Genomic DNA, 26152 nt, shown 5'->3' with positions numbered 1-26152 from the left:
CTCCTTCTGCCTTTGATTAAAATTGGTCGGGAAAAGCCACTATCGGATTCCTCCGTGTGTTTTTGGCACCCGGGAACTAACCCGGTTCTCGCCCCACCAATCCTGAAAGCAGGGAGAACGCGAGTGGTACTTCTCCCTTCCGGCTCCGAGAACGGCTGGGGGCGCCTGGCTCTGAGCCCAAGTGGCACCGCCGGGCAGTTGGAAGATGCTGGGCTAAGATCGGCTCCTCCTTCAGGCGCGGAAACCGGTTGGGTGGATTCAGGAGCAGCTCCCCCGCCCCCCCTCTCTCTGCCCCAAGTTTTGAAGGCGAGAGCTTTCGTCCAGGAAACCCTCGGAAGGTCACGGGTGGACGAGGGTCTCACGCTATCCCTTTATTCCGAAACAGATTGCTCGGGCCTGGTTAGAACCAGCAGCAGCTTCAGCAGGGCAAGACGCCGGCTGTGGGGGGGGGGCGGATTTGGTTACGCCGGGGAGGCGTCCCAGGACACACACACACACCCCGAGGGTTATTACCGGGCAGCCAGTCCGTGCAATCCGTTTGCCTCGCATTTTTCTGGCTCAGCCTATCGATGAATGGACGGGTGGATGGAGATGGAATGAAAGAAAGGGAAAGGAAAGGAAAGGAAAGGAAAGGAAAGGAAAGGAAAGGAAAGGAAAAAGGAGAGGGAAGGGAAGGGAAGGGAAGGGAAGGGAAGGGAAGGGAAGGAAAGGAAAGGAAAGGAAAGGAAAGGAAAGGAAAGGAGAGGAGAGGAGAGGAGAGGAGAGGAGAGGAGAGGAGAGGAGAGGAGAGGAGAGGAGAGGAGAGGAAAGGAAAGGAAAGGAAAGGAAAGGAAAGGAAAGGAAAGGAAAGGAAAGGAAAGGAAAGGAAAGGAAAAAGGAGAGGGAAGGGAAGGAAAGGAAAGGAAAGGAAAGGAAAAAGGAGAGGAAAGGAAAGGAAAGGAAAAAGGAGAGGGAAGGAAAGGAAAGAGGAAAGGAAAGAGGAGAGGAAAGGAAAGAGGAAAGGAAAGGAAAGAGAAAAGGAAAGGAGAGGAGAGGAAAGGAAAGGAAAAAGAAGAGGGAAGGGAAGGAAAAAGGAGAGGGAAGGGAAGGAAAGGAAAGGAAAATGATGGGAAGGAAGGGAAGGGAATCAGCCCCCGCGAGGCGCTTTCTAACCGGCATCCCGAAAAGGGGCAGGGGGCAAATAAAGCTCTGGGCCAGGGCTGCTCTGAGGGACCCTGAATCTCGCACCGGTCCCCGGGAACGTTTCTACTCCGGCCAGTCCGTTCTTCCCGCCCGGCGAAGCAGCGCCTATGAACGGCGGCTCTCCCCAAGCCGGGGGGCGACAGCTGGGCCAGCCAGGAGACGGAGTGGGGGGGGGGGCAAGAGGGATGCCCGAAGGCCACCGCGGACCCTCTCGGGGAAAGGTGGGCGGGGGCCGCCCGGCCGTTCTTTGTTCGCCAATGAATGAACCGGGCAGCCTCCGCCAGCAGGAAATTACGTGCGCGGGGTGGGGGGGGTGTATAGCCGCCTACCCCTCCCCCCAGCTTCAGGGGGGGTTCACTCAGCGAAGGCGGGCCGAGCGCGGAGGGGGGGGCGGAACTCAGGAGGGCTCTGGCCGAGACCCCCCGCCCCCCCATCTCGGCCGGGGTCGCCTGGAGCCGGGGATGGGCCAACCCGGCGGGGGGGGCGGGGGCGGGCGTCGGGGCGGGGGGGGGGCAGGGCTTGCTGGCTGCGCTCGCCCTTCGCTCATCAGAGAGAGCCGGGCGGCGCGGAGCTGGCAGGCGGGCGGGCGGCCGAGCGGGCGGGAGGCAGCAGCGCAGCGCGGGGATGGAGGCGGGAGGAGCGCGGCGGAGCGCAGAAGTCTGAGCCCCCGACCCGTCCGGGGGACCAGCCATGCCCGAGGCTCCGGCAGCCCTTGGGCCCCGCCGCGCTTCTGCCTCTCGCGGGGCTTCGGCAGCTTCTCCAGGCAGCCCGCGGGGCTTCTAGGGGCCGGTTCCAGCCATCTGGGTCAGGGGCAGCCGGAGGCCTCCCGAGCGGGAAAACTGGCCGAGGTCGGCCGGGCGTCATGCCGCCTCCCTGGGCTTCCCGGCCCCCCGTGGGCGACCCCGAGTAGCGGGCAGGAGGAAGGGGCTCCTCCGCGGCAGAGAACGCGCCCATGTTCCAGCCCGGCATGAGCGATGCGGGCAGCGGCTCCGGCAGACGCGGCCACCTCCTGGCCGACCCCGGCGGCCCCTTCGAGCGGGCGCGGGACAAGGAGGGCGCCAAGGGAGGCGGCGGAGGCGGCGAATTCAGGGACCTGGCGGCGGGGACGTCGGCTTCCAGCGGCCCTTCGGAGAGCGGCAACCAGTCCCCCGCGGGCGAAACGGATTATTGCCGCCGGATCCTGGTGCGAGGTAAGGGGTAGGGTTAGTGGCGTTTAGGCGTTAGGCAGCATTTAACATCCAGCTGCCTGCAATTACTGCAGGTTCGAATCTCCCCCAGGCTCAAGGTTGACTCAGCCTTCCATCCTTTCTAAGGTAGGTGAAATGAGGACCCAGTTTGTGGGGGCAATAAGCTGACTTTGTATAAATATACAAAAGGATGAAGGCTATTGCTGAGCACATTGTAAGCCGCCCTGAGTCTCCGGAGAAGGGCGGCATATAAAAAAAACAACAGGGGTCTCCAGCTGGCTGCGCTCCCTCTACTCCGAGGCCAAAACCCATTTTTTTGACCCGCGCCTGGTCCTTCCTCCCGGCTCCCGCTTCGCCGCTGCCTGTGCCAATCGATCCGATCCTGGTTGCTCCCACCGGGGGTCCCTTTTCAGTCGCCTGCGCCCCCCCCCCGCGCCCCATTCCATGCATGGGAGGAAGAGCAGCAGCCCAGGCGGGATTTCTGCTGGGGGCTGGGGGGGGCGAGTGGAGCGGAGGGGGAGATTTGAGCTTAAGTGAAGATTTTCTCCTGTGCGTATTTGTTTGTTTCTATTTGCGTTGTGTGTGTGTGTGTGTGTGTGTAATTGAGGCTGGAAGAGCTCCAGCGGCTGAAAGGGCAACTTGTATCGGGTCAATCTTCGCAGTCGGGCAAGGAGGGCGGGGGCGCTTTGGAGGAATCGCTCTTGGCCGCATCTGCTCTTCCCCCACCCCCGCGTTGCCCGGGCTTCGGGGCACGGGGCGTGGGCGCGCGCGTGTCCCCACACCAGCCTCGTCGCAGGGAAACCGCGTCACCGCGGCCTCCGAGAGCCCAGCGCGGGGATCTTCTCCCCCCCCCACGCTTGGGCTTCACGATGAGAAAGACCCCCGCCCGGGTCATAAGCCTCCCCTCCCCCTCCCCCTCCGGGTTGAAATCGCCTTTGGTAAACCCGCCGCCTTGGGGAAATTCTTGCGCCCCGGTCCCCATCAGCCTTCCCCAGCAGATGCCTGGGGCCTTGGGTCTCTTGGCTGGGGAGGATGGAAACGGGAGTCCCGCAGCCCACCTTGCGGAGACGGGAGGGAGGGAGGGAGGGGGGCGCCGGCATCAGCGAAGGAGCTTTTGCCGAGCAGCCTCTGGGCCGGGCCGGGCCGGCGAGCGCTTCGGTTGAGGATTCGATTGCGAAACAGCCCCGGAGAAAAGGAGGGGGAGAAGGGGCGGGGCAGACTCCTCAAGAAGAATGGCTTGGATCTTGCGGAGGAGAAGGAGGAGGAGGAAGGTCTCTGGGGAGGGGTCTTGGTCCCCTCCCTCGCGTTCCTTTTCTAGGCTTAAATGGTTCCTCCTTTCAACCTCAGAAAAAATACCTGGTCCTGCGCTTGGCCTGGCCGGACAGTGCCCCCCCCCCAGCGCCTCCCCATCTCCTTCCTTCTCCCGACCAGCTCCAGCGATTTGTCGTGGGAGCCCTTAGCACACCTGCTCCCTTCCCGAGGTTATTTGGCCGAGCTTGTGCGCTGCGGGGACTGGGTGGTTTTGTAGACTGGGCCGCCCTGAGCGTGGGCCTCCTGACTTTTCAAAAGTGTGTGTGTGGGGGGGGTCCTCGCTGTGAAATCGGCCCCCAAAGCAGATGAACGGAGTCTCGGAGGGGAGGCCGACGGAGCCCTTTGGGCGCTGGGATTACCCGACCACCGGCCGCTGGACTTGAGGTCTGCCTTTCGCCCCTCCGGTGGGGAACGGGGTGGTCTTCCCCACTCTCGGGTGAAATTTGGGGGGGGGGGTAGCGGCGGTCGGAGGGTGGCTCTTTGCTGCTCAGGCCGAGAAGCGACTGATGGTCATTTTCGGACACCCCCACTTGCAAGCTCTATTTTAGTGGGATATTTACCGCGGGGAGGGGGGGTGTTGTTTACAAATACGAGGTTGATCTGCGGAGCTCTTACTTTACACGGATGGAGAAAGAAATCCTGGAAGACGGAGAGGTTAAAATTTGCCCTTTGTGTGAGGAGTGCCTGTTGAAAGGCAAGGAGGCGCTGGAATAGAATTACTAGTAGTAGTACTACTGCTAGTAGTAATCATTCTCTTGCAATCGTATTATTTATTAGCTGCCCAACTATCATATAAAGGAAAGGCAAGAGAAGAGAATTACTATTATCGTGGTAGTAATTGTAGTATAGTCATAATATAGCTAATAGTTATACTATAATAGCTAGTATGCTATTAATTATTACAAATGCTAGTAATAATTCTCTGCTGCTGCTACTACTAGTATTTATTAGTTGCCCAACTGTCTTAAAAGAAAGGCAAGGAAGAGAATTACTATTAGTAGTAATGCTAGTTGTCATAGTAAAATATAGCTAATAGTTATACTATAATAATAGCTAGTATGCTATGTAATAGGAAATAAAGGAAAATAACGGGTTTTCTTTCGGAAAGGCCCTCCTCCGTGTCCTTTTGTGCTGGCGGTGGTTGTGCAAATACTAACGGCCGAAACAGGGGCTGCCCCACCGTTTCCCAGCGCCGAAGGTCTCCTCCGTTCCCCCCTCGGAATTTGGGGGGAGGCGGTAGTAGAGGGTTGGCCGCGGCCTCCCTTCGGAGGCTTTTCAGGCCGAGCTCCGGCTTCTCCTTCGCTTCCCCTCCGAGGCTGGGCAGAGGGGCTGGAGAGAAAGCGGCGGAGGGGACCCCCAAACCAGGCCTGCCCGCGCTCTTTCCATCCGCCCCGTCTTTCGGGCACCGGGCAAGCGGGATCCCGCAGAATTGCGTCGCCCTCCGGCCAGGCCAGAGTCGCCGCCAGTACTGCCTCCGCCTCTCCCTTTCTCCCGCCACCTCCCGCCGAAGAGGCTTGCTCGGGAGTAAAGGGCTTCTGAGCGCCCTTCGGATTGAAGGCGGCCGATCCAATGACCCCCTGAAGCTGGGGCGAGCTTGGTTTGGAATCGCCGGGGGAGGGGAAGCGGCCTTGCCGAGAAGGCCGCCGGAATATCTCGGATTTTTCCACCCAGCCTTTTCCTCTTTTCCCCCCAAATGTGTCGCCTGGCGAAGTCTCCGCCTCAACTGTTAGTTCATCCTTCCAGCCCTTCCCCACGACAAAAACAACAAAAAAAAAACTACATTTGATTCCTTGGTCGTTGGAAAAACGATAAGTCGAAAACTCCCTTTTATTCTTTCTCAGCGCTTCGGAGGCGACTCGCGGTTAAAATCCGGCAGCCTGGGGGGAAAAAAAATCCGTGTGGGGATCAGGCGGTGCAGCCTTTCGATCCGGTGGTTTTCGGGGGATCCGTGGCGTAGCGTTGGCCTCGGAAAACGGGGCGCTCCTGCGGGGAAGATCCTTGGAGATTTTCGCACGGCCTTCATGGACTAGGAGGCCCCAGACGCAAGGATTCCCACGCGGGAGCGTCCGTGCAGCCTTCCCTTACAGTCACCGACGTGGGTGACAACGCCGCGTGTCTTTACCCAATTTATTTTCGATGTTTTAATTTTTTTTTTTTGTAATTATCAGGCTTTTCTAGCCTCCCGTCTCAGCGACGCGCCACAAAGCTAAAATGTGCCGCAATATGATCGTTATAGTTAAAACGTTTAAAAACGATACAAAGGAATTTTAGGGGAAACTATGTACCCATTTAATAATAATCCTCCGCTTCTCTGGGGGGCCCGCAGGCCTCATGGGCACAACCAGGATTTGAGGGCTGGTGGGATATCAAGGGAGGAAAGCAGCCTCCGTCGAGGTTGGGGAGACTAAAGCAGGCACCGCAGCAGAGAGAAGGCCCACCGCCTGGAACCGCCTGGCAAGGGGGACCCACAACGCGCCCTAGATCTGAAGGACGGTCAAAAGTAATTGGAGAGGACGGTTTCCCCCCCCGGATAATCTGGCCCCAAACCATAAAGAGCTTCAAAGTCAAAAACAGCACTTCGAATTAGACCCGGAACCGAGCAAACTCGTCACCAAGGCCTGAATAAAAGGAGCCCCGTTTTGTTCTGATTTTTCTGCAGCCCCAAATCTCCTCGACTCCCCTCCCCCAAAAGCTCCTCCCGTTCCTTTCTTCCTTCCTCTTTGGAAACTCTCCCGGAGCTTCCCACTTGCCCTTCCCGGAAGAGGGCCAGAGCAACGCGGGTTCCCCAGGCCTCCAGCTGCCGCCCGCGGCTTCCTTGGCGCCCGGGGTGGGTTTCCTTGAAGGCCCGAGGCTGCGCCTGGCTAAAGATCAGCGCTGGGCTTCGATTCCTGGGGCGTCCTTCAAGGCCAGGCTCCTGAGAAGGCTGCCCAGGGCTCCGTCCGAGGGGAATGGGGGGCCTCGCGGCTTGGGGAGGGGGGGAAACGAGCAGGCCAAACGAGGAGGAGAGAGAGAAGAAGGGGAAGGAGAAAGAGAAGGGGGTGCAGAAGAGAAGGAGAAGGAAAAGAAGGGGGGAGGGAGGAGGCGGCCGGGGGCCCGATCCTGGAAGTACTAGAGGTTGCTTCTGGCCAAAAGGCCCCAGGCGCTCGCCACAACTTGCGGGGAAATGAACGGGGCCACGAATCGCTCTGGGGAGCCACGGCGGGCAATTTAGAGCGCAAATGGGGGCGCAGGCAGATCTCCCCCCCCCAAATACGCGGGTTGGGGAAATTGCACCCTTTGAGTCCCTTCTCAAAGCTGACGCTGTTCGGAGAAGGGCGCGCGAGGGGGCCTCGGCTGGGCTTGGGCTGCAGGCGATTTTTTTTTTTAATTTATGCTCCTTTACTTTAGCCACGAGACCCCGCGGAAAACGCAAGGACCCCGCGAGCTGGCTCTGGGCGCCCCCGAGAACGGCCGGAGTTTTCCCCGGAAAAGAGGCGCCGTTCATTTCCGCGAGTGGCCGGCCCTTCCCTCTCGCAGAAGCGACACCCCGAGAAATGAGCGCCGCTTCCCGGAGGAGCCCGGCTGGGACCCCAGACCTCCGCCCCGCACACGAGGCCTCCGAGCCTGCCCGGTCCCTGGAGAGGGCTCCGTGGGGGGACCCCTTCACACCCGAAGCCCACCTCGCCGCCTTCATAGCCCCGCTAAGGCTCGGCAGGAACAAAGGCGAAGCAGAGGGGTCGGGGAGGGGCGGATCCGCCGCGAGGGTCGCCAATCGGCGCGGCTCTTGCGGATCGGGATGCGGGCTCGCCGCCTCCAGCCAGGCCGCCTCGGCTGGAGCTCCTGGGCCGAATGCCAAGCTGCCCGCCAGGCCTTCTCACGACCGCTTGTAGCTTCCTTCCTTCCTTCCCTTCCCTTCCCTTCCCTTTCCTCCTCTAATTATATTTTTCCTTCTTCCTCCCTGTTCCTTTTTTTTCCTTCGGTCCTTCCTTCCATTATAATTGTTCCTTCTTCCTCCCTGTTTCTTTTTTCTACTTCCGTCCTTCTTTCCTTTCCTTTCCTTTCCTTTCCTTTCCTTTCCTTTCCTTTCCTTTCCTCCCCTCCCCCCCTCCTCTCCTCTCCTTTTCCTCTTTCCTTTCCTTTTCTTTCCTTCCCTTCCCTCTCCTCTCCTCTCCCTTTTTCTTTTCCTTTCCTTTCCCTTCCTCCCTCCCTGGCAGAAGAGAAGAGAAGAGATGGCGGTGCAGAGACTGGAGCCCAGTAGGAACCATCGTAAGGTCTTCCCAGCTGAAGCCCCGTTCCTGGGGGGTTATTCTCTTGCACGGCCCCTCTAAAGCTTGTGCAAGAGATCTTCCCCTTGCAGGCTTCCTAGGCGGCGAGCCTGGATTCCTTTTAGATCCCGCCGCCATTTGCAGCTCTGAACTCAGAAACGAGAAGGCCAGCTCTCGATGGTTTTTTTGTTTATTTATTTGTTATTTATTCATTTATTTGTTCGCCACCCATCTCGCTGCAAGGTTTATTCCTGGAGAGCGGGGAAGGGGGAAATAAAAATCAGTCCCACTCACAGTCGAAATCTCAGGTGTCCCTGAGAATCTGAGGATGGATTTTCTCTTCGGCAAAAGGAGAGAAAATTCTTAAGGCACAATTCATTTTTCTAAATCGTCATCGCCGCGCTAAATATTTCTTTTCGAGAGAGAAAGACCTAAATCGACCCAAAATTCTGTGTGTGTGTGTACGTACGTACCGTGGGTACCACTTCCATTTAGTGCCAAGGCTGATTCTGTTTCTTTCTTTTTCCTCGCATCCTTTACTTCTTATCGGTTTATCTCGATGCGTTATCAATATAGGCAGGTGCGCGCGCGGATAGGTTGATTATTTATTTATTTATTTTATTTTGGAAAATATTGCAGGGCGAAAACGGGGTGGAGGTGGGGGAGGGGACTCTTTTTCCGCCGTCCCCGCTCCGCCCTTTGGCGAAAATGGCGATTGAATTCACTGGGAATTATAAGGGATCGCGGATTTATTGCTGATGGGCTGATACGCGGCGGCCTAGATCGCAAATGTAGATTGGGCGGGGGGAGGAATTTGAAACGTTTATTTGCAACCGTCCGTAGGTTTCAGCAAATTCGGAGGCCGCCCTTAGAAACGGGGTAGCTGTTTTCCTTCTACCTACCCGGTTTGAATAAAAAAAATAAAATTATTTCAAGATTTCATATAATTCCAGGACGTGTTTGCGTGAATGGCCCTGTCTGTTACCCTGCGCGAGAGATATTTTACTGGATATTTCGATGTGGAAAGGCGTCGTTTTGTAAATCGATGGCTTACGTGCAAGGGATTGCCTGCTATGTTTCAGAGAGGAGATCCGCGCGCACCCCACGAAAGATTTATACACTTCTGCGTACGTGGCTGGGTAAGAAGCGCTGTTTACAAGCGGGCCTATCTCCACGGACATAAATAAAACACGCGGAATTAAGCAAAGAACCCATCAGCAGTGACGAATCAGCCCAACACGCGTCTCTACACTTGCATTCAAACAGCCTCACTCCGATTTCGGGTCTGTTTTGCGTTTTTTTTGTCTTGGGGAAACTCGCCTCTCTCCCGGGCCTGCGGGGGAAAATTATTGTATTTCATCCAGAGTCTCTTCTTATGAGATGGAGGGGTGGGGTGGCATCTAAATACGATAGGTACTATTAAATAAATACACGCTCGGAGCTTTAGGAATGGATGAACGTGGATTCTTCGCTTCCACCCGGGGCAAGTTGCATAAAGTAGATCTTGCTATGTGATCTGGAGAAACAAATTAGGGTTAGGCCTGGTTAGAACAGGGAAGGGAGACCACCAGGAGACCAATTCCCACGCACGCCTACATGCCCCAGCGTGGGAAATTCGAAGCAGGAACACGGGACTGGCCCGCCAGGAGAAGATGCCATCCAAGGGATAAATTCCTAACCATGGTAGATTTTTAAAAAGTACAAGTTGGAGGCGTTTTGACTGGCTCTTCTCGCTTGGGCCGTTTCAGAACAACCAGCCCGGACTGTCTTAACAAGAGATGGCAGGGAAGCCGCCCCAGGAAGGGGTTCTCTCTTCCCCCACCCGTCGCCCTCCGCCCCAGGCCCCGAGACGCGATTCCGAAAACGTATTTCTCATTCCTGGATAGGTAACGGTGAATTAGTGACGTGGTGAGCTAGTTGGGACCAGCGCAGCCACAGACGATTTCTGGCTAAAGGGCTCCGCTTTTGCTCTTGCATTTAAGGGGCCTTCAGCAAAGTCCGCCCTCCCCCCATCCCCCCACGCCATGGAATCGACTGGGTTCTGCAGAAAGACTCCCCGCCGCAAAATCAGAAAGCAAAGGAGAAATTCATCCCTGGAACACGCGCTCCATTCATCCAGATTCTCCCCGATTTAGCAGATCGGGGATCCCAGACCAGGAGATCCATTGTGTGTTTGTGTTTTGAGTGCGTGCGTGCGTGCAAAATCCGTTTGCCTTCAAAATCGCGCAGCAGTTTAGTAGACAAACGGATTTTGCACGCACGCACAACAAAAATACACAGTAGATCTCCTGGTCTGGATCCCCGATCTGCTAAATCGGGGAGAATCTGGATGAAAGGAGCGGGGGTTCTTTCGAGGGGGCTTCCGCCTCGGACCCGCCTCTCCCCAAGGTGACGGAAAGGCAGGTGTAGAAATCGAAATCAGAATTTCGGTTAATATTTGTTAATAATAAGAACTGATGGTGGACTGATTCTGTGCTATCAAGCCAGTGTTGACACTTAGCGACTGCAAAGGTATAATATAGTACCAGAGAGTTCATAATAATAGATAATAACACCAGATAATAATAACAGTAGGTAATTAATAATAGCAGATCTTAATACCTGGTAGAATATCATAATGGTAGAAAATACTAGCAGAAAATAATGCCAGATATTGTAGTAATCAATTACAATGTGGTAGGTAGATCATAAGAGTCATTTTGTTACCAGATGGGTGGCAAATAAATTCAATAAATGAAATAATACTAGATAGTTTAATAGTAATAGCTAATTATAATGTCTATGGAGATTTTCCGTGATCCAAGGCATGGTTGCTTTTTCAAGAGGTAACTGGAGTTTTGTTTTTTGTTTTTTTCCTCGAAGACCTTTTGCTTCTCATGCAAGAAGCTTCTTCAGCTCTGAGTGGATGGTGGAGAATGGAAGGAGTTATGCTTCTTGCATTCCACACCATCCCGTCAGTTAATTATATGACAACATATAAATAATAGCAACAACACATATAGGTAAAAATAATACCAAAAATTCTGGCTGAAAGTTCCTCAGGCAACCTGATCTACCTTACAGGGTTGTGGCATGGTATCCAGGGGAAGAGGAGGAGGAAGAGGAGGAGAAGGAGGAAGAAGAGGAGGAGGAGGAGGAGGAGGAGAGGAGGAAGAAGAAGAAGAAGAAGAGGAGGAAGAGGAGGAGGAGGAGGAGGAGGAGGAAGAAGAAGAAGAAGAGGAAGAAGAAGAAGAGGAGGAGGAGGAGGAGGGCATTGTCTATATGTATCATCTTGAGATCCTGAATGAGAAGCAGGATATGAATCAAGGAAATTTTTAAAAAGACAGAGTCACATGCTTCACACAAAAAGTTCACCTCTGCAATCATGTTTCTTCTCCTTGCAAATGATGGCATTTGTGAATCTCATTAGTCTTTGGATGGCAACCTGGGGCTGGGCTGGAAAAGTGCAGAGTAAGAAAACAACAGGAAAACAGCTACCAAGACAAGATGGAAGATGCTGGGAGCATCAGGGGGACTTCTGATCCAGCTTCTCCAAAGAGAAGAACAGGGAAAGGGAGACAAAGGGTGTTGCCACTCAGAAGTCCCTGAAGTTGCTTTTCCTGCCTTGCTTGGGGCACCTGGCTTTGAAGTGCGTCCTTGAATTACTGTCACTGGAGCGTGTGTGCAGAAGGAAGGGCGACCTTCACTTGGAGTGGACAGCAAGACCTCAACACAGCAGCCCAAGACTTTCCACTTTGGGGACTCCACCTACCCAGGAATTTCTCCTGCACAAAGTCCACCCAACCTGAAAGGAACATAAATGGACCCCCTCCTCTTTCTGGCAGCCTCTCAAATACTGGAAGAATGCTATCATGTCACCCCCCCCCTCCCCAGCCCTTCTTTTCTCTGGACTGGTCTTATCCAGTTCTTCTCATGTAAAGGCCTGGAGACTAAAACATATAAAGGACAGATGCAGGAACTGGGTATGACTAGTCTAGAGAAAAGAAGGACTAGGGGGGACATGATAGAAAGTCTTGCAGTATTTGAGGGGCTGCCCCAAAGAAGAGGGGGCTCAAATTATTCTCCATGGCACTTGAAGGCAGGACAAGAAGCAACGGGTGGAAATTAATCCAGGAGAGAAGCAACCTGGAATTAAAGAGAAACTTCCTAATAGTGAGGACAATTAACCACTGGAACACCTTGCCACCAGAAGTTGTGGGTGCTCCATCAATGTTAAGAAACATTGGAGAGCCACCTGTCTGAAATGCTATGGGGTCTCCCGCTTGAGCAGTGGGTTGGACTGGATGACCTCTGAGGTCCCTTCCAGCTCTTATCCGGATTGATTGATTGAAGGAGGGTTGTGAAGAGGAAAGCAAGTTGGAGAACTTTCCATGAGAAAGGGTGAAGGCACTGGAGAGGAGAGCATACACACGCAACTTCCAACACAACCTCCACCCAGGTGACCCCGAAGACACAGATAAACCTCCAAGTGCTTCAAGGACCCTCTAAAAAGGATGCAAAATAACCAGCTCTCTGCAAGGAGCATAAATCCTTCCATTCCACACCATCCAGTCAGAACTGAAGAAGCTTCTTGGATGAGAAGCGAAATGTCTTCAAAGAAAAGAAAAAACACGAAGTTCCAGTTGCCTCCTGAAAAATCACCTTTGGGACAACCAAGACCTGGATGACGGAGAATCTCTACAGACCTCCAACACACCAAAATCTGGATTTTTATTTATTTATTTATTTATATGCCGCCCTTCTCCGGAGACTCAGGGCGGCTTACAGTGCGTTAAGCAATAGCCTTCATCCTTTTGTATATTTATACAAAGTCAGCTTATTGCCCCCACAATCTGGGTCCTCAATTTACCTACCTTAGAAAGGATGGAAGGCTGAGTCAACCTTGAGCCTGGCGAGATTCGATCTTACTTTAATTGCAGACAGCTGGTGTTAAATTACAGTGCTCTGTCTGTTGAGCTATCCAGGCTCCTTTACTGCAAGTCCCCCGCCTGGCATTGGGGTTGCCTCCCTTGCAAGAGGGGGGGGGGGCTGAAGAAGGAACCTGAGGCTTCGCATTGGGCTAGAACAGTTCCAAGGAAGTTGATGGGGAGAGTTTCATCTCCTGGTGGTCTCCTTTCCCAGCAATTCCCACCTCTGACCTCTCTAGGTTTTGAAGCCCAGGTCAGCTATGGGCTTTCAACAGAGCTGGAAACCACTATGGACACTGTCTATTTGGCTTTCCACGCTGCTTGAGGAGAAGATTGCCACGGCCTTCTGCCAATGGAAATATTCAGAGACTTGGAAGGGGTGGGAGATGCCACCAATAGGCCACACTGCCCTCCTCCTCCCTCCTTGGCCAGACCAGCTGCTGAAGGGGGCTACGAGGGGGGGGCAAAGGCAGCCAGGACAAAATGGAACCGTACAGAGCAAGGGTGGGCATCTCTGCCCACTTTACGACCTGCGGATTTCAACTCCCAGAATTCCTGAGCCAGCCGGCAGCCGGCTCAGGAATTCTGGGAGTTGAAGTCCGCAGGTCGTAAACTGGGCATAGATGCCCAGTCTTTCAGAAGTTATGGGAACTTCTTCACTGGAAGCTTTCAAGAAGAGACTGGACTGCCATCTGTCAAAAATGGTGCAGGGTCTCCAGCTTGGGCAGGGGTGGGGGTTGGACTAGATGACCTAAGAGGTCCCTTCCAACTCTGTTATTGTGTTAAAGATTGGGTATATCTCCAATGGGCTACTTTGGCCGGCTAGACTCCTGCCATCAGATCAAGGGGGCAGCCATATTGCTGGGGGTCGGAAAGGGGTCTGGCCCTGGGGCCCCCTGGCAGTTGGACAGGGTGCAATCATGTCAGACAAACCCGGTTATACATCATCGCATTCCAACATTCAAGGGGTGTGTGGGTACGTTCTGCCCTTAAAATCTGGACATCGCAGGTGAGATTTGGGGATGCAGGTTGTTCTCAAGTTACCACTGTCCGTTTAGTGACCATGCGAGGTTACCACGGCACTGACTGGTTTTTCACACTTACGACCTCATCCCCTCCCCCTCTTCACACTCTTTGCTTCGGTTTTGGTGCAGTTTTAATCATGGTTTAATCGGTGTAGCCTTCACGTTTTCATCTTTTACAGGGAGTCGTCGACTTACGACCGCAAGGGAGCCCCAAATGTATGTTGCTAAGTGAGACATTTGTTAAGTGAATATTTCCCCCTTCCTGGCCATGGTTGTTAAATGAATTGCTGCCGTTGTTAAGTGAGCAACACGGTCGTTAAATGGATCTGGCTCCTCCCTTGACTTTGGGGGTCAGAAGGACGCCATAGGAGATCACGTAACACACACACCCCGGTACACGGCAACCATCATAAATGTGAGTCAGTTGCCAAGCGTCCGAATTTTGATCATGTGGCCATATGGATACTTCCTCCTCCTTCTCTTCCTTCTTCTCTTCCTCCCCTTCCTTCTTCTCTTCTTTCTCTTCTTTCTCTTCTTCCTCCTCTTCCTCCTGCATCCTCTCCTCCTCCCTTTCTCTTTCTCTTTCTCTTCCTCCTCCTCTCCCCTCCTGCCACATTCTGATTTTGGTGCCCTCCAGATGTTTGGGACAAGGGAAGATGCTTCCTCCACTCCGAGAGCCATGATCCACCCATCCAGGTGTGCAAGGATTGGAAAGGCTGCATGGGCAGCATCATGCCCCCCCTTCCCTCCAGCTCTGACCCACGGCCTTGGGGTCTTCCCTGCCCCGTCTCTGCCCCTGGAAAGGGCTGGTGGTCCTTCACCTGATCTGGGCTTCCTGCACCTCCGTCCTTACCCTGGAGTTGCTCAGTGCTGTCTATTCTGGAAGCTTCTTTAGCGTTTCCATCCCACCTTCGCCCCGGTGAGCCGATGAGTTCTTCTCCTGGGTTTTCCCACAATGCACCATTTCCAAAACGCAGAAGATGGACCAGCTCCAGCCTCCTTCCTGCCACATCAGTGACGTAATCCATAACAGTCCTTGGATTACCTCAGTTCATTTAGTGACCGTTCAAAGTTACGACCGTCCTGAGAAAAGGGGCCTGACCTTTTTTCACACTCATGACCATTGCCGCCTCCCCCCCCCCACACGATCACATGACCAAAACTCAGATGCTCCTCCATTGATTCATCCTTGGGACGGTTGTATCTCGGAACGGCCGTCCCGTTTTACGACTTTTCTTGCCGTCGCCGTTAAGCGAATCTGTGCCGTCATTAAGTTAGTGACCTGGGTTGTTAAGTGAGTCTGGTTTACCCATCGACTTCGCTGGTCAGAAGGTGGCAAAAGGGTGATCCCGGGACACCGCAACCGTCGTAAGTATGAGGCATCCGAATTTTGATCATGTGACCACAGCGGTCGTAAGTGTGAAAATGGTCATAAATCCCTTTTTTGAATGCCGTGGTAACTTCGAATGGTCGCTAAACAAACTGTTGTACTGCCTGAAATTACGGTATTCCAAACAGGGTTTCCCCAAAAATAATGTCATCGTAGAAGCTTCTTCAAATTCTGTGTTCGCTATTCTAGAAGAAGCTCTCGGTTAGTCTTGCTAGAAATTCCCCCCCAATGCCACATCGTCACCTGCATTCAGAACACGCGACTCTTCTGGCAAATGGAGGACAAACTATATGGACACCCACTCAGCTGGCATGGTAGAGGGTCTCCTGGCTGAGCAGGGGGTTGGACTAGAAGACCTCTGAGGTCCCTTCCAGCTCTGTTTCTTCTCTTCTCTTCTCTCCTCTCCTCTCCTCTCCTCTCCTCTCCTCTCCTCTCTTTATTTTATTCTATTCTATTCTATTCTATTCTATTCTATTCTATTCTATTCTATTCTATTCTATTCTATTCTATTCTATTCTATTCTATTCTATTCTATTCTATTCTCCTCTCCTCTCCTCTTCTATTCCATTCTATATTTTAACTTGGGTTTTTCCAAAATACGGGGTGCAACCTTGTGGGCACATGCACCCCCACACACTGCTAACAAGTCAAAGAGAGGCCCGTTTATTCCTATACAAGCTTAGGGGAGAATATATTGAAGTGCATTTAGAAGCCACTCTGTGAAAATATGCCAGTCCTACTTTCACCATGGAAGCTGCCTGGGTGACTTTGAACCAGTCATTTTCTCTCAGCCCAGCCCACCTCACAGGGTTGTTGTCGTGGGGGGAAAAAGGAGGAGGAAGAACTCTTAGCTATGTTTGCCACCTTCAGTTACATATAAAAAAATAATAAAGGCGGGATAACGAATGTAAAATTAAAAAAAAAAACCAACGTACACTAACAGTACTCTGCTGAAGGTGTAAAACCAGATGTAAGTGATTTAATATTCTGCCCTTGCATCTTCATTAATGCTTAAAAAATGTTTAGATCCGCTTTGTCCTTCCTTCCTTCTTTCCTCCTTCCCTCCCTCCCTTTTCTTTCTCTCTTTCTTTCTCTCTTTCTCTTTCTCTCTCTTTTTCTTTCTTTCTCTTTCCTTCCTTCTTCCTTCCTCTCTTCTTTCCTTCCTTCCTTCCTTCCCTGCCTGCCTCCCTGCCTTAACCTACATAGCTCAGGAATGCTAACAGATTTTCTTATTTTTCTCCTGTTGTTGTTCAGTCACTAAGTCTGATTCTTCGCGACCCCTTCGTATCACAATATGCCAAGCCCCCCACCCCCCTCTCCCCATCCTCTACTGTCTCCCAGAGTTTGCCCAAATTCACATTTTTGGTGGAGACCCTGTGGCACCATCTTCTCCTCTGCCGTCCCCTTCCCCTTTGGCCTTCCATCTTTCCCAACCTCAGGGTCTTATCTTCTCGTTTGGTGGCCAAAGCATTTGAGCTTCAGCTTCAGGATCTGACCTTCCAAAGGACAGTCAGGGTTGACTTCCTTTAGGATCGACTGATTGGCTCTCCTTGCAGTCCAAGGGAATATAAGGGTTTATTATTGTTATTATTTCTCTCTCTCTCTCTCTCTCTTCCTGTCTCTAACTAGAGCTGGTCCTTTTCCTGGCTCTCTCTGCAGCTGCATTGCTTGCCAATCCTCAGGGAAAAAATTACATTTTCTCCCCATTTCTCTGCTTGGAAATCTTTTACCTTTTATTCCAGGGCTTCCCAAATGATCTCAAATTGGGTAAAAGTGGTTTTTCTTTGGTAATGTCACACAAACTCATTACAACAGGGATACTTCAGTTAAAGTGTTTTGCCTATGTTGGGTAAAAAGCTCTTTTGGGTAATGAAAAAAAAAAGGCTTGAGAAATATTTTATTTCTACAAAGCCTGCAAGCTGCTGCAAGTGATTCTCTGGAGATTCATTTGATGGTCTGACCACTGAAGAGAAAACAAAACCAGATTTTATGTTTTTTGTTTTTGCTATAAAATACAAATACTGGGAAAAAATGTTAGAAAGCTGAGAGAGAGAGAGAAAGAAAGAAAGAGAGAGAGAGAGAGAGAGAGAGAGAGAGAGAGAGAGAGAGAGAGAGAGAGAGAGAATGACTTCTAATTTTTTTTCCCGTGGCAGCAGATTGCAAAAATAACACAACCTCAACCGTTTGCTTTGCATTTCACATTTTGATCCATTTCTGTAATATAAACAACATTCTAATCGTCAAAAATCTAAAATCAACTCCCCCCCCCAGTTTTGAGCAAAAAGTCCAGAAATGGTTTCCAAGTACAAAAAATCCTGGATAAATTGTACTCTTTAATTAAAATGCTCAGTTTCACCCTATCCGTTATTTATTGTGTGTTACACTTATATCCTGCTAACTTCACCAATCAAGCAGCTATGGGCATCTTACAGAACATAAAAAGATAGATAGAAAAGCAATTGCAAAATTAAAATTATACAACCCCCCCCCCCAAAATTCCATTGCTCTTAATTCCATTGCTTTTATCATCCATTCTTCCATTCATGCATCTTTCCATATAAGATTCTCACCACTGTTATCATACAGAAGAACAAAGGACCAAATTTTCTTTCAAGTTCCTTATCCATCAAACCTAAAAAGAAAACTTCTAGTTTCAATTTTTATATTTATTTTAAGAATGAAAGTAAAAATCTGATCTGGGTGTTTCTTTGCTTTAATAGAATTCTATTGGAGATGATAAAACTCTCTGCAGTTGCATTTCCAACCTACATTTCCAACTCCTTTATACGTTTTTGACAATTTCCCCTGGTGTTAAATGCCATCATTTTATACAAAATTTCTTCCAAATAATTAAGTGAAAATCTCAATCCATTCGTCCACATGTTTTCCCACTGAGCAATCTTTATTTTGCAACCAAAATTCTTTGGCCAGTGAATCGTACAATCTTTAACCTAGTCATTTTCTAAGTTCAGTTTCAACAACCATTTCCAAACCTTAGCAAAAAAACACATTGATCCTGGCAATTCAATTTCAAACTTATTTTCTGTAAACACAAAACCACAGCTTCTCCTATCTTTATTTTAATTGTAAATATGTGAACCTGTGACAGATCCATTCGCCCAAAACACTCATTTTTCTTTCCGCTTCAAATTAAGTCCATCTTTCGTAAAACAGAACAATGAGCGGCAAACCAATTTAATAAATAAAATTAAATCAATAAAACATCGTATTTCACCATAATTCCACCAAATTAGTTTTATTATCATTGCTTTTGTAAAACAATGCTTCTTAGGGCAACAACCTAAAAGCTATTTTAGGAGAAAGCCTTGTTTTGTATTTAATTCTAAACTCTTAGCATGGCACGCCTAACATAACAATTCTTAAAATTTGCACTCCCTTTGGCTTTATCAGACTACCACCTTAATTTAATATTTGATCGTATATTGTACTATGTAAGTATAAACACATGATATTTACATACACACACTTGTTTAAATAGAGCATCAGAAAATAAATATATTTAAACTGTGTATACATACATACATACAATGCACTCATACACACTGCTGATGCTCTATTAGTCTACATCTTTGTGCAGTATGTATAATGTGTTTTTTTATCGTTTTATATCAGTGATTGCATGTTCTCTGTAGATATCATACACTAAATAAAACTGTCAGATGTAAATGCCTTATTCTCCAATGTGTAAATAATGTATATATGGAACATCAGAGGTTAACTTATTCTTTGGACTTTAATGTATTCATAACTTACCACTCCCATTCCTAGCTCCACCCCTTGTATATATAAGGAGCCACCCTCACCATTCTCGTTGCTTCTACCTTGAATATTCAGTGAATATAGAATGCCTATCATAATTAAAAAGAAATATATTTAAAGCTCTAACTCCTATTATCTTTATTGAGTCTGATCCTGAAAATATTGCAACAAGCTGGTAGCAGAGGATGGTTAATTGACTCAATAAGTAATTAAAAATGTCCAAGAAAGATAGGCCCAACACCAGGGCCTACAGCAAAGAAATAGAAACTGATCAAGAGATGATCAACGAATCCACCAATGCGATTTCGAGAGAATCCGAAGAATACACCACCGAAGAAGAAGAACTAATGAGTGAAAATAATGACCAGAAAGAAATCGAAATAGAAAATAACGAACTCAGGTCAGAGATATTAAAGATACTAAAAAGCCAAAAGAATGATGAAAGTCTCATCGCGGACCTCCAGGAGATGCTGAAGAACAGCGGAGCAGCGAGAGAGAAAAACGTCATTAAAGAAAAACCCAAAGATCAAAAAACCGTAAGTGAGATGACTACTGAGAAAATAGTTGTTAAAAAGAAAAGATGTGATCCCGCGCGAAATTTTGAATGGCAGCCATCTTGGTTTCAACGAACTTCAAAAGAGAATGGAGCAGAGCCAATCAAAACGCTCAGTTCAAAATTTCTGGCGCGAAAAACACTATCAGACGAAGAAAGTGAGAAAGAAGTCTCAAACTCTTCAGATGATCCAAAATCAGAAAGTGAAGACGATTTAACAAAATCTCAAGTAAAATCAGCAATGAAAACGCTTTTTGCTGCTTTTGGGCCAAGACTGAAAATTACCAAGACATCTACGAAGAAGCAAGAAATCAAACCGGCGACTCAAGACCTGCACGCTCCCATCCTGACTTCGAAAGCGACGACGCCCGAGCCCAGGGAGCCATGCCGATTTCGCCCTACACCACAGACAAAATCGAATATCAACGCACACAAAAAGAAGAAAAGAACCGTCGCCACCACCAGAACCCCAAAAACCGAGCCAGAGACCGACTCATCTGAGGAGGAGCGGATCGAGAGAGCTGAAAGGGAGAGAACCTTCCACGACGCCACCAAAGAAGAAATGAGCAACGCGCATGTGCGAAACTACGTAGACGACCCAGAAGGACTTGAACTGGCCAGAGAACCGCGCAGACTCATTGCAAGCATCCCAATGCCGTTCTGTAATTTCCTGCACTTGAGAGATCACGGACTGCCCCAGGTTGTAAGTAATGGACAGAATAATGTAGGTAACTTACCCAGTGACTTCCCAAAACTTAGAATTGATGGCATTAATTTACAAGAGTGGTATCAACAGCTTCAGGTTATTTTCATGAAAGAAAATTTACTATTCTTTATAACTAGCCCTCCAAGAAGACCTTGGACTTTAAAAATAGATTGTTTACATCATAGAGCATTTTTCATAATAATATCTAGCGTGTCTCCTGCAATGTATCATAGCATCAAACCAAACCTAACTGTATCAGAAATAATTCAATGCATGTTTAATCTATTTCACAGCGATAGCGTAGCTACAACCACAAGAATGTCTAAGGATTTCTTTTCCTCTAGAGTAAAACCAGGGGTTTCTATAAGTGAGCATTTGATAAATCTAAACAAAATAAGAGCTGAGCTACAATTGAGGGGGGAAGTGATTTCAGATCAAACAATGAAAAGTGTTATTATCAATTCACTTGATCCATCATGGGATAGCTTTATGTCACACTTAGATACCATTAATTTGGGATATTTATCCATAGAAAGTCTATCTAACAAATTGATAGCAGAAGACAATTCAAGAAAAAATCGATCCAGTAACCAAACAGACCACAAACCTTTTAGGAAAGTAGTCTTTCAAGATAAACATAATGAGGCCTTTAGATGCTACAATTGTGGATCCAGGGAACATAGTAGAAGAGACTGCCCCAAAGTCTCAAGAGAGAGACATAGACCAGAATATAGGAGCAAATATAATTACAGACAATTTTCCACAGATAGACACAAATATAGAAGTCCACCAAATTACAAAGAAGGTAGAAGGGGTAGAGAAAATTCAAAAGAGAGGAAATCTGGGTCACTGAATGGGCTAAATAAACAAGACAGCACCAGAACACAGCAGGATGAGAATAACAATTGGCTTATTGATTCTGGTGCAACAAATCACACCACCAACAACAAAAGTATATTATCTTCATTTATAGAAGATAAGTTTGTGATAAAGGTAGCTAATCAAGAAAAGGTTCAAGTACTAGGCAAAGGAAATGTGACCTTGCCTGGTCTAGGGAAAATAGAGGGGGTATTATTAATCCCAGAAATACCTCACAACATACTAAGTGCCATAAAATTAAGCAGAGAATCTGATATCAATATAGTTTTCTCAAAGGGGAAAGCAACTATAGAAAAGAACAAAACAAATGTAGGTACTGTAATGATAAAAGGAGGTCTACCCTATCTGATAACTAAAGAAAGATGTTTACATAACATTGATTCAAATATGGAAGATTGTATTGAAGCAGATGATGAAAATGTCAGTAACAGTGACAATGATGAGTGTAGAATAACTCATGATCACAAAAATACATACAAGGAAAAGAAACCAAAAATAGGTAAACCAATTCATGATGAGTGTGCTCACATCTTACACAGGAAGTTAGGACATGCAAGCTTTCCTGTAGTACAAAAAATGACTGAACACGCAGAAGGTATCAAAATAAAAAATTGTGAAAATTATTTGGAATGCTCAGTATGTAAGTCCACCAAACTAAAAACCAGTCCAAGACCAAAAAAATCTAACAGATCAACTAACAATATTTTTGATTTGGTACATATGGACTTAGTTGGTCCATTAAGTCCCTCAATTACCTATAGAAAACGTTACTTCCTAACAATAGTGGATGACTACAGCCGATATGGTTTTGTTTACACATTAAAGCACAAGGATGAAACATTTCAGAAATTTAAGGAATTCTACAAACGTATAGAAACACAACATAATATCAGAATAAAGCAAATTATGACAGATAGGGGATGTGAGTTCATGTCTAAAGAATTCTCCCAATGGTTAAAGGATAGAGGAATGTTACATTTCACGTCCAATCCTTTTTCTGCATTTCAAAATGGAGTTGCAGAGAGGAAAAATTCCACACTACAAACCATGATTAGGTGCACATTAGAGGATGCTGGTTTAGGCAAACAATTTTGGTCAGAGGCATTACATTATTCGAATTACACTCAAAATAGAACCTGGTCCAGTATTGTGAATAAGACACCATATGAGGTGATGTACAATAGAAAACCCAAATTATCACACATGCACATATTTGGAGTCACTGCAGACGTACACATACCTAAACAATTGAGGAGAAAGGGAGAAAACGTATCCAGGAGATTAAGATTCATGGGATACGAAACTGGAACCAAAGGGTACAGATTTATTGATAGTAATAACAAATTTATAGTATCCAGAACAGCTGTGTTCCATGAACAGGCCAATTGGTCAAAATTGCACCTTAATGAAATATTTCCTAATAAATGTAAAGATACGATATCTTGCGAGGAAGGAACAACAGAAAATCAAAATATTAACAAAAGTAAGAACAAAACCAAAACTTGGACTAATAGTCAGCATAAAATAAAGACAGACACATTAACAAAAAAGGAAGCTAGATATTTGCATGATAACCATAGCAAGCCTGAAAGAACTATTAGAAACAATAGAAACCAAATACCAAATAAATACAAAGATTACATAATGCATATGAATGGAGAACAAATAACACCTAATACATATGAAGAAGTATTGAAACTTCCACATGAAGAAAGAGAAAAATGGGAACTAGCTATGGAAAAAGAGATGGAAAGTTTACAAGGATTAAATGTATTCACACCTGCGATCGCACCTAAGGATAAAACAATTATAGGTACCAGGTGGATTTATAAAATTAAGAACTTAGAAGGAGGCAATACCTTATACAAGGCTAGACTAGTTGCACAAGGCTATGCACAAAAATATCCAGAAGACTATACTGATACATATTCACCCACAGTGAGAACAGAGAGTGTCAAAACAGCCCTTGTAGTAGCATCTGCACTCAATCTGGACGTATTCCAATATGACATACAGACCGCATACTTACATGCAAAATTAGATAAGGAAATATATGTAAGAGCACCACACAGTCAATACACTAATAAGAACGAAATTTGGTTATTAAATAAGAGTCTGTACGGATTAAAGCAATCCGGCAAAAGATGGTACGATTGCTTGGTAAAAGTACTTAAGACCATGGATTTCAACGCCACCACTGCTGATAACTGTTTCTTTGTAAAAAAGAGTAATGATCATATTGAATTTGTATTAATTTACGTGGACGATATTTTATACATTGGAAAGCATAAAGAGAGCAGGGAAATCTTTGTAAATAAGTTAAATGAACACTTCTCACTGAAATCTCTGGGTAAAGTGAATAAATACCTTGGTGTGCAAATTAACAAAACTAAAAGGGGATTCAAACTTACACAGAAAGATAAAATCATCGAACTCCTAAACAAATGTAACTTAAATAATGCTAAAACCTGTGACACCCCTATGCAAACTGATTTTCTTAGAAACACTGATGAATCTTCCCCTGAGTTTAAAGACAACACATTTTACAGATCAGTTATAGGTTCACTCCTTTATATATCTAATTGGACTAGGCCAGATATTGCATTACCTCTCAATCTATTGTCAAGATATGTTAGTAAACCAACCTTGTATCATTGGGAAGCTGTCAAAAGAATTCTAAGATATCTGAAGGGTACGTTAGATTTTTGTTTAATGTTGGAACCCAATAATGACAGAGAACCAAAAATTACTTGTTATGCTGATGCAGATTGGGCTGGTGATACATCATGCAGAAAGAGTACTTCTGGTTATGTTTTTCTATTGAATGATTGTCCAGTTTACTGGTATACTGGTAAACAAGAACTAGTAGCCACTTCTACTACAGAAGCGGAATATGTTTGTTTGTCCAAGGCTGCAAATAACCTTGTATGGTTCAATGATCTGATCACTGATGTTTGGAAGAAACCCACCTTACCATTTATTATGCATGAAGACAATAAAGCGGCCATTGAAATATCCAGATCCGATGCAATTGGACAAAGGTCCAGGCATATTGATATAAAGTTTAAGCATGTGAGACAACTGTCTCAAGACGGATTCATTAAAGTAATACATTGCGATACTTCTGAACAATTAGCTGACATATTAACAAAACCCTTACCTTCTAAACAACACAAATATTTAACTTCTAAATTATATGTATTATATTGTCCTGAATCAGAATGTAATTGGTGTTGTGTAACGAACCGGCATTTAGAGGGGGATTTGTCAGATGTAAATGCCTTATTCTCCAATGTGTAAATAATGTATATATGGAACATCAGAGGTTAACTTATTCTTTGGACTTTAATGTATTCATAACTTACCACTCCCATTCCTAGCTCCACCCCTTGTATATATAAGGAGCCACCCTCACCATTCTCGTTGCTTCTACCTTGAATATTCAGTGAATATAGAATGCCTATCATAATTAAAAAGAAATATATTTAAAGCTCTAACTCCTATTATCTTTATTGAGTCTGATCCTGAAAATATTGCAACAAAAACAATGAAATAATCATGTCACAAATAGGTGTGCCTCTCAAATCTCAAATCATGGCACTCCAAATTTAAAACCTCTTATTGTTCAAGATCCCTCCATCCAAACAGAACAGCAATACTCAAAATACAATTTTAAATCTGGTAGATCCATATCTCCTCTCTCTTTAGCATTCTGCAACACTTTATACTTAATTCTCGGGTTTTTTCCCCTTGCCTTTTAACTTAGAAATATCTTTCTGCCATCGTTTAAGGAAAACACCCATAATCGGATATTGGTAATGTTGGGAATAAAAACAAGATCTTAGGTAAAACATTCATCTTGATTACAAAAATTCTACCTGGCAAAGAAAGTCGTAATTACAACTTTAACACTTTTAAAAAATATTTCCAGTCCCATAATTGTTCTCTTTCATAATTTTAATTTTTTTTTAATAGTTTAGAATTTGTATTAGTTGATATAACTCCGTGGTATTTCCCTTTTTCCCCTCCACTTTAAAATCTGAGTTTCTCATCCGTATTTACTGATCCTGTACGGTCTTAATCTTAACCAAGAGTTTTTAATTTTGTTTATGTATCTTAAAACCAGCCAAAGCTTCAGCTTCTTCATTAAATATTATCCCATTTTGTGGGTCTTGTAAAATCAAAACTAAATCGTTAGCAAAGACTCTTTATTTATACGTTTCATTTTTAATATTCAAACCCAATTTTTCCTCATCCCATCTAACGTCTCTAGTCAAAACTTCCAAACTAAAAAGAAAAGATATCCTTGTGTTGTACCCTTTTGAAGCGCACAAAGCTTGGTGAATTCTCCATTAACAATAATATCAGGCTGCCGAGATGTACAAACCAACTTATTTCATTTTTTAAAAATTATTTATTCAATTTATATACCACTTTAATTGCTTGAGTAAAATTCTCCATATCTAGAGAAGTTCGTTTTTTCCAAAACTTTAAACATGAAGAAAAATTCAAATTGTCAAAATATTTCTCCGCATCCAAAAATATTAACGTTGCTTGTTTTTCAGGTAAATGTTGTTCTTATTGTAAATATTCAATAACATCCAGACATTCTTTAGCTACCTTTTCAGCAAAAATCCAAAATGATCTTCATGAATAAAAATTTGCAAAACCTTCTTCAATCTTTCAGCCAATCTGGCAGTAAAAGGCATTTATAATGGTTGTTGAAGGATGAAATTGGTCTGTAGGTTTTTTTATTGTTAAATTTTGACCTTTTTCAGCAATAAATTCATATAAGACTGAGGCATTTATTCAAATTGGAGTCAAAATGATAAAAGGACCAAAAGACCTTGATTTTTGCATGTATCATTTTTATTTGTCTGCTTGCTTCAAGGCAGCTCAACCTTGCTTGCTTCCATTATTTCTTTATTATTTCATTAAAAATGCAGCTTGGTAGTCGTAAAATATGGGAAATTATGATTTCTCATCCA

General features: G+C 46.6%; 1 protein-coding gene across 1 annotated transcript in view; it reads left to right on the top strand.

The window, feature by feature from the left end:
* The first annotated feature begins 2134 nt into the window (after positions 1–2134).
* The window catches only part of VAX2 (ventral anterior homeobox 2), a 32680-nt gene continuing 8662 nt past the window's right edge, over positions 2135–26152 (top strand). Inside the window, exon 1 of the mRNA XM_060682328.2 lies at positions 2135–2372. Coding sequence (XP_060538311.2) covers positions 2135–2372 — 238 coding nt within the window. The remainder of the gene's footprint in view (positions 2373–26152) is intronic.

The sequence above is a fragment of the Pantherophis guttatus genome, chromosome 8 (assembly GCF_059756535.1).
Source record: "Pantherophis guttatus breed Tessera chromosome 8, ASM5975653v1, whole genome shotgun sequence".
Classification (NCBI taxonomy): Eukaryota; Metazoa; Chordata; class Lepidosauria; order Squamata; family Colubridae; genus Pantherophis; species Pantherophis guttatus.
This window is presented reverse-complemented; position numbering and strand designations above follow the sequence as displayed.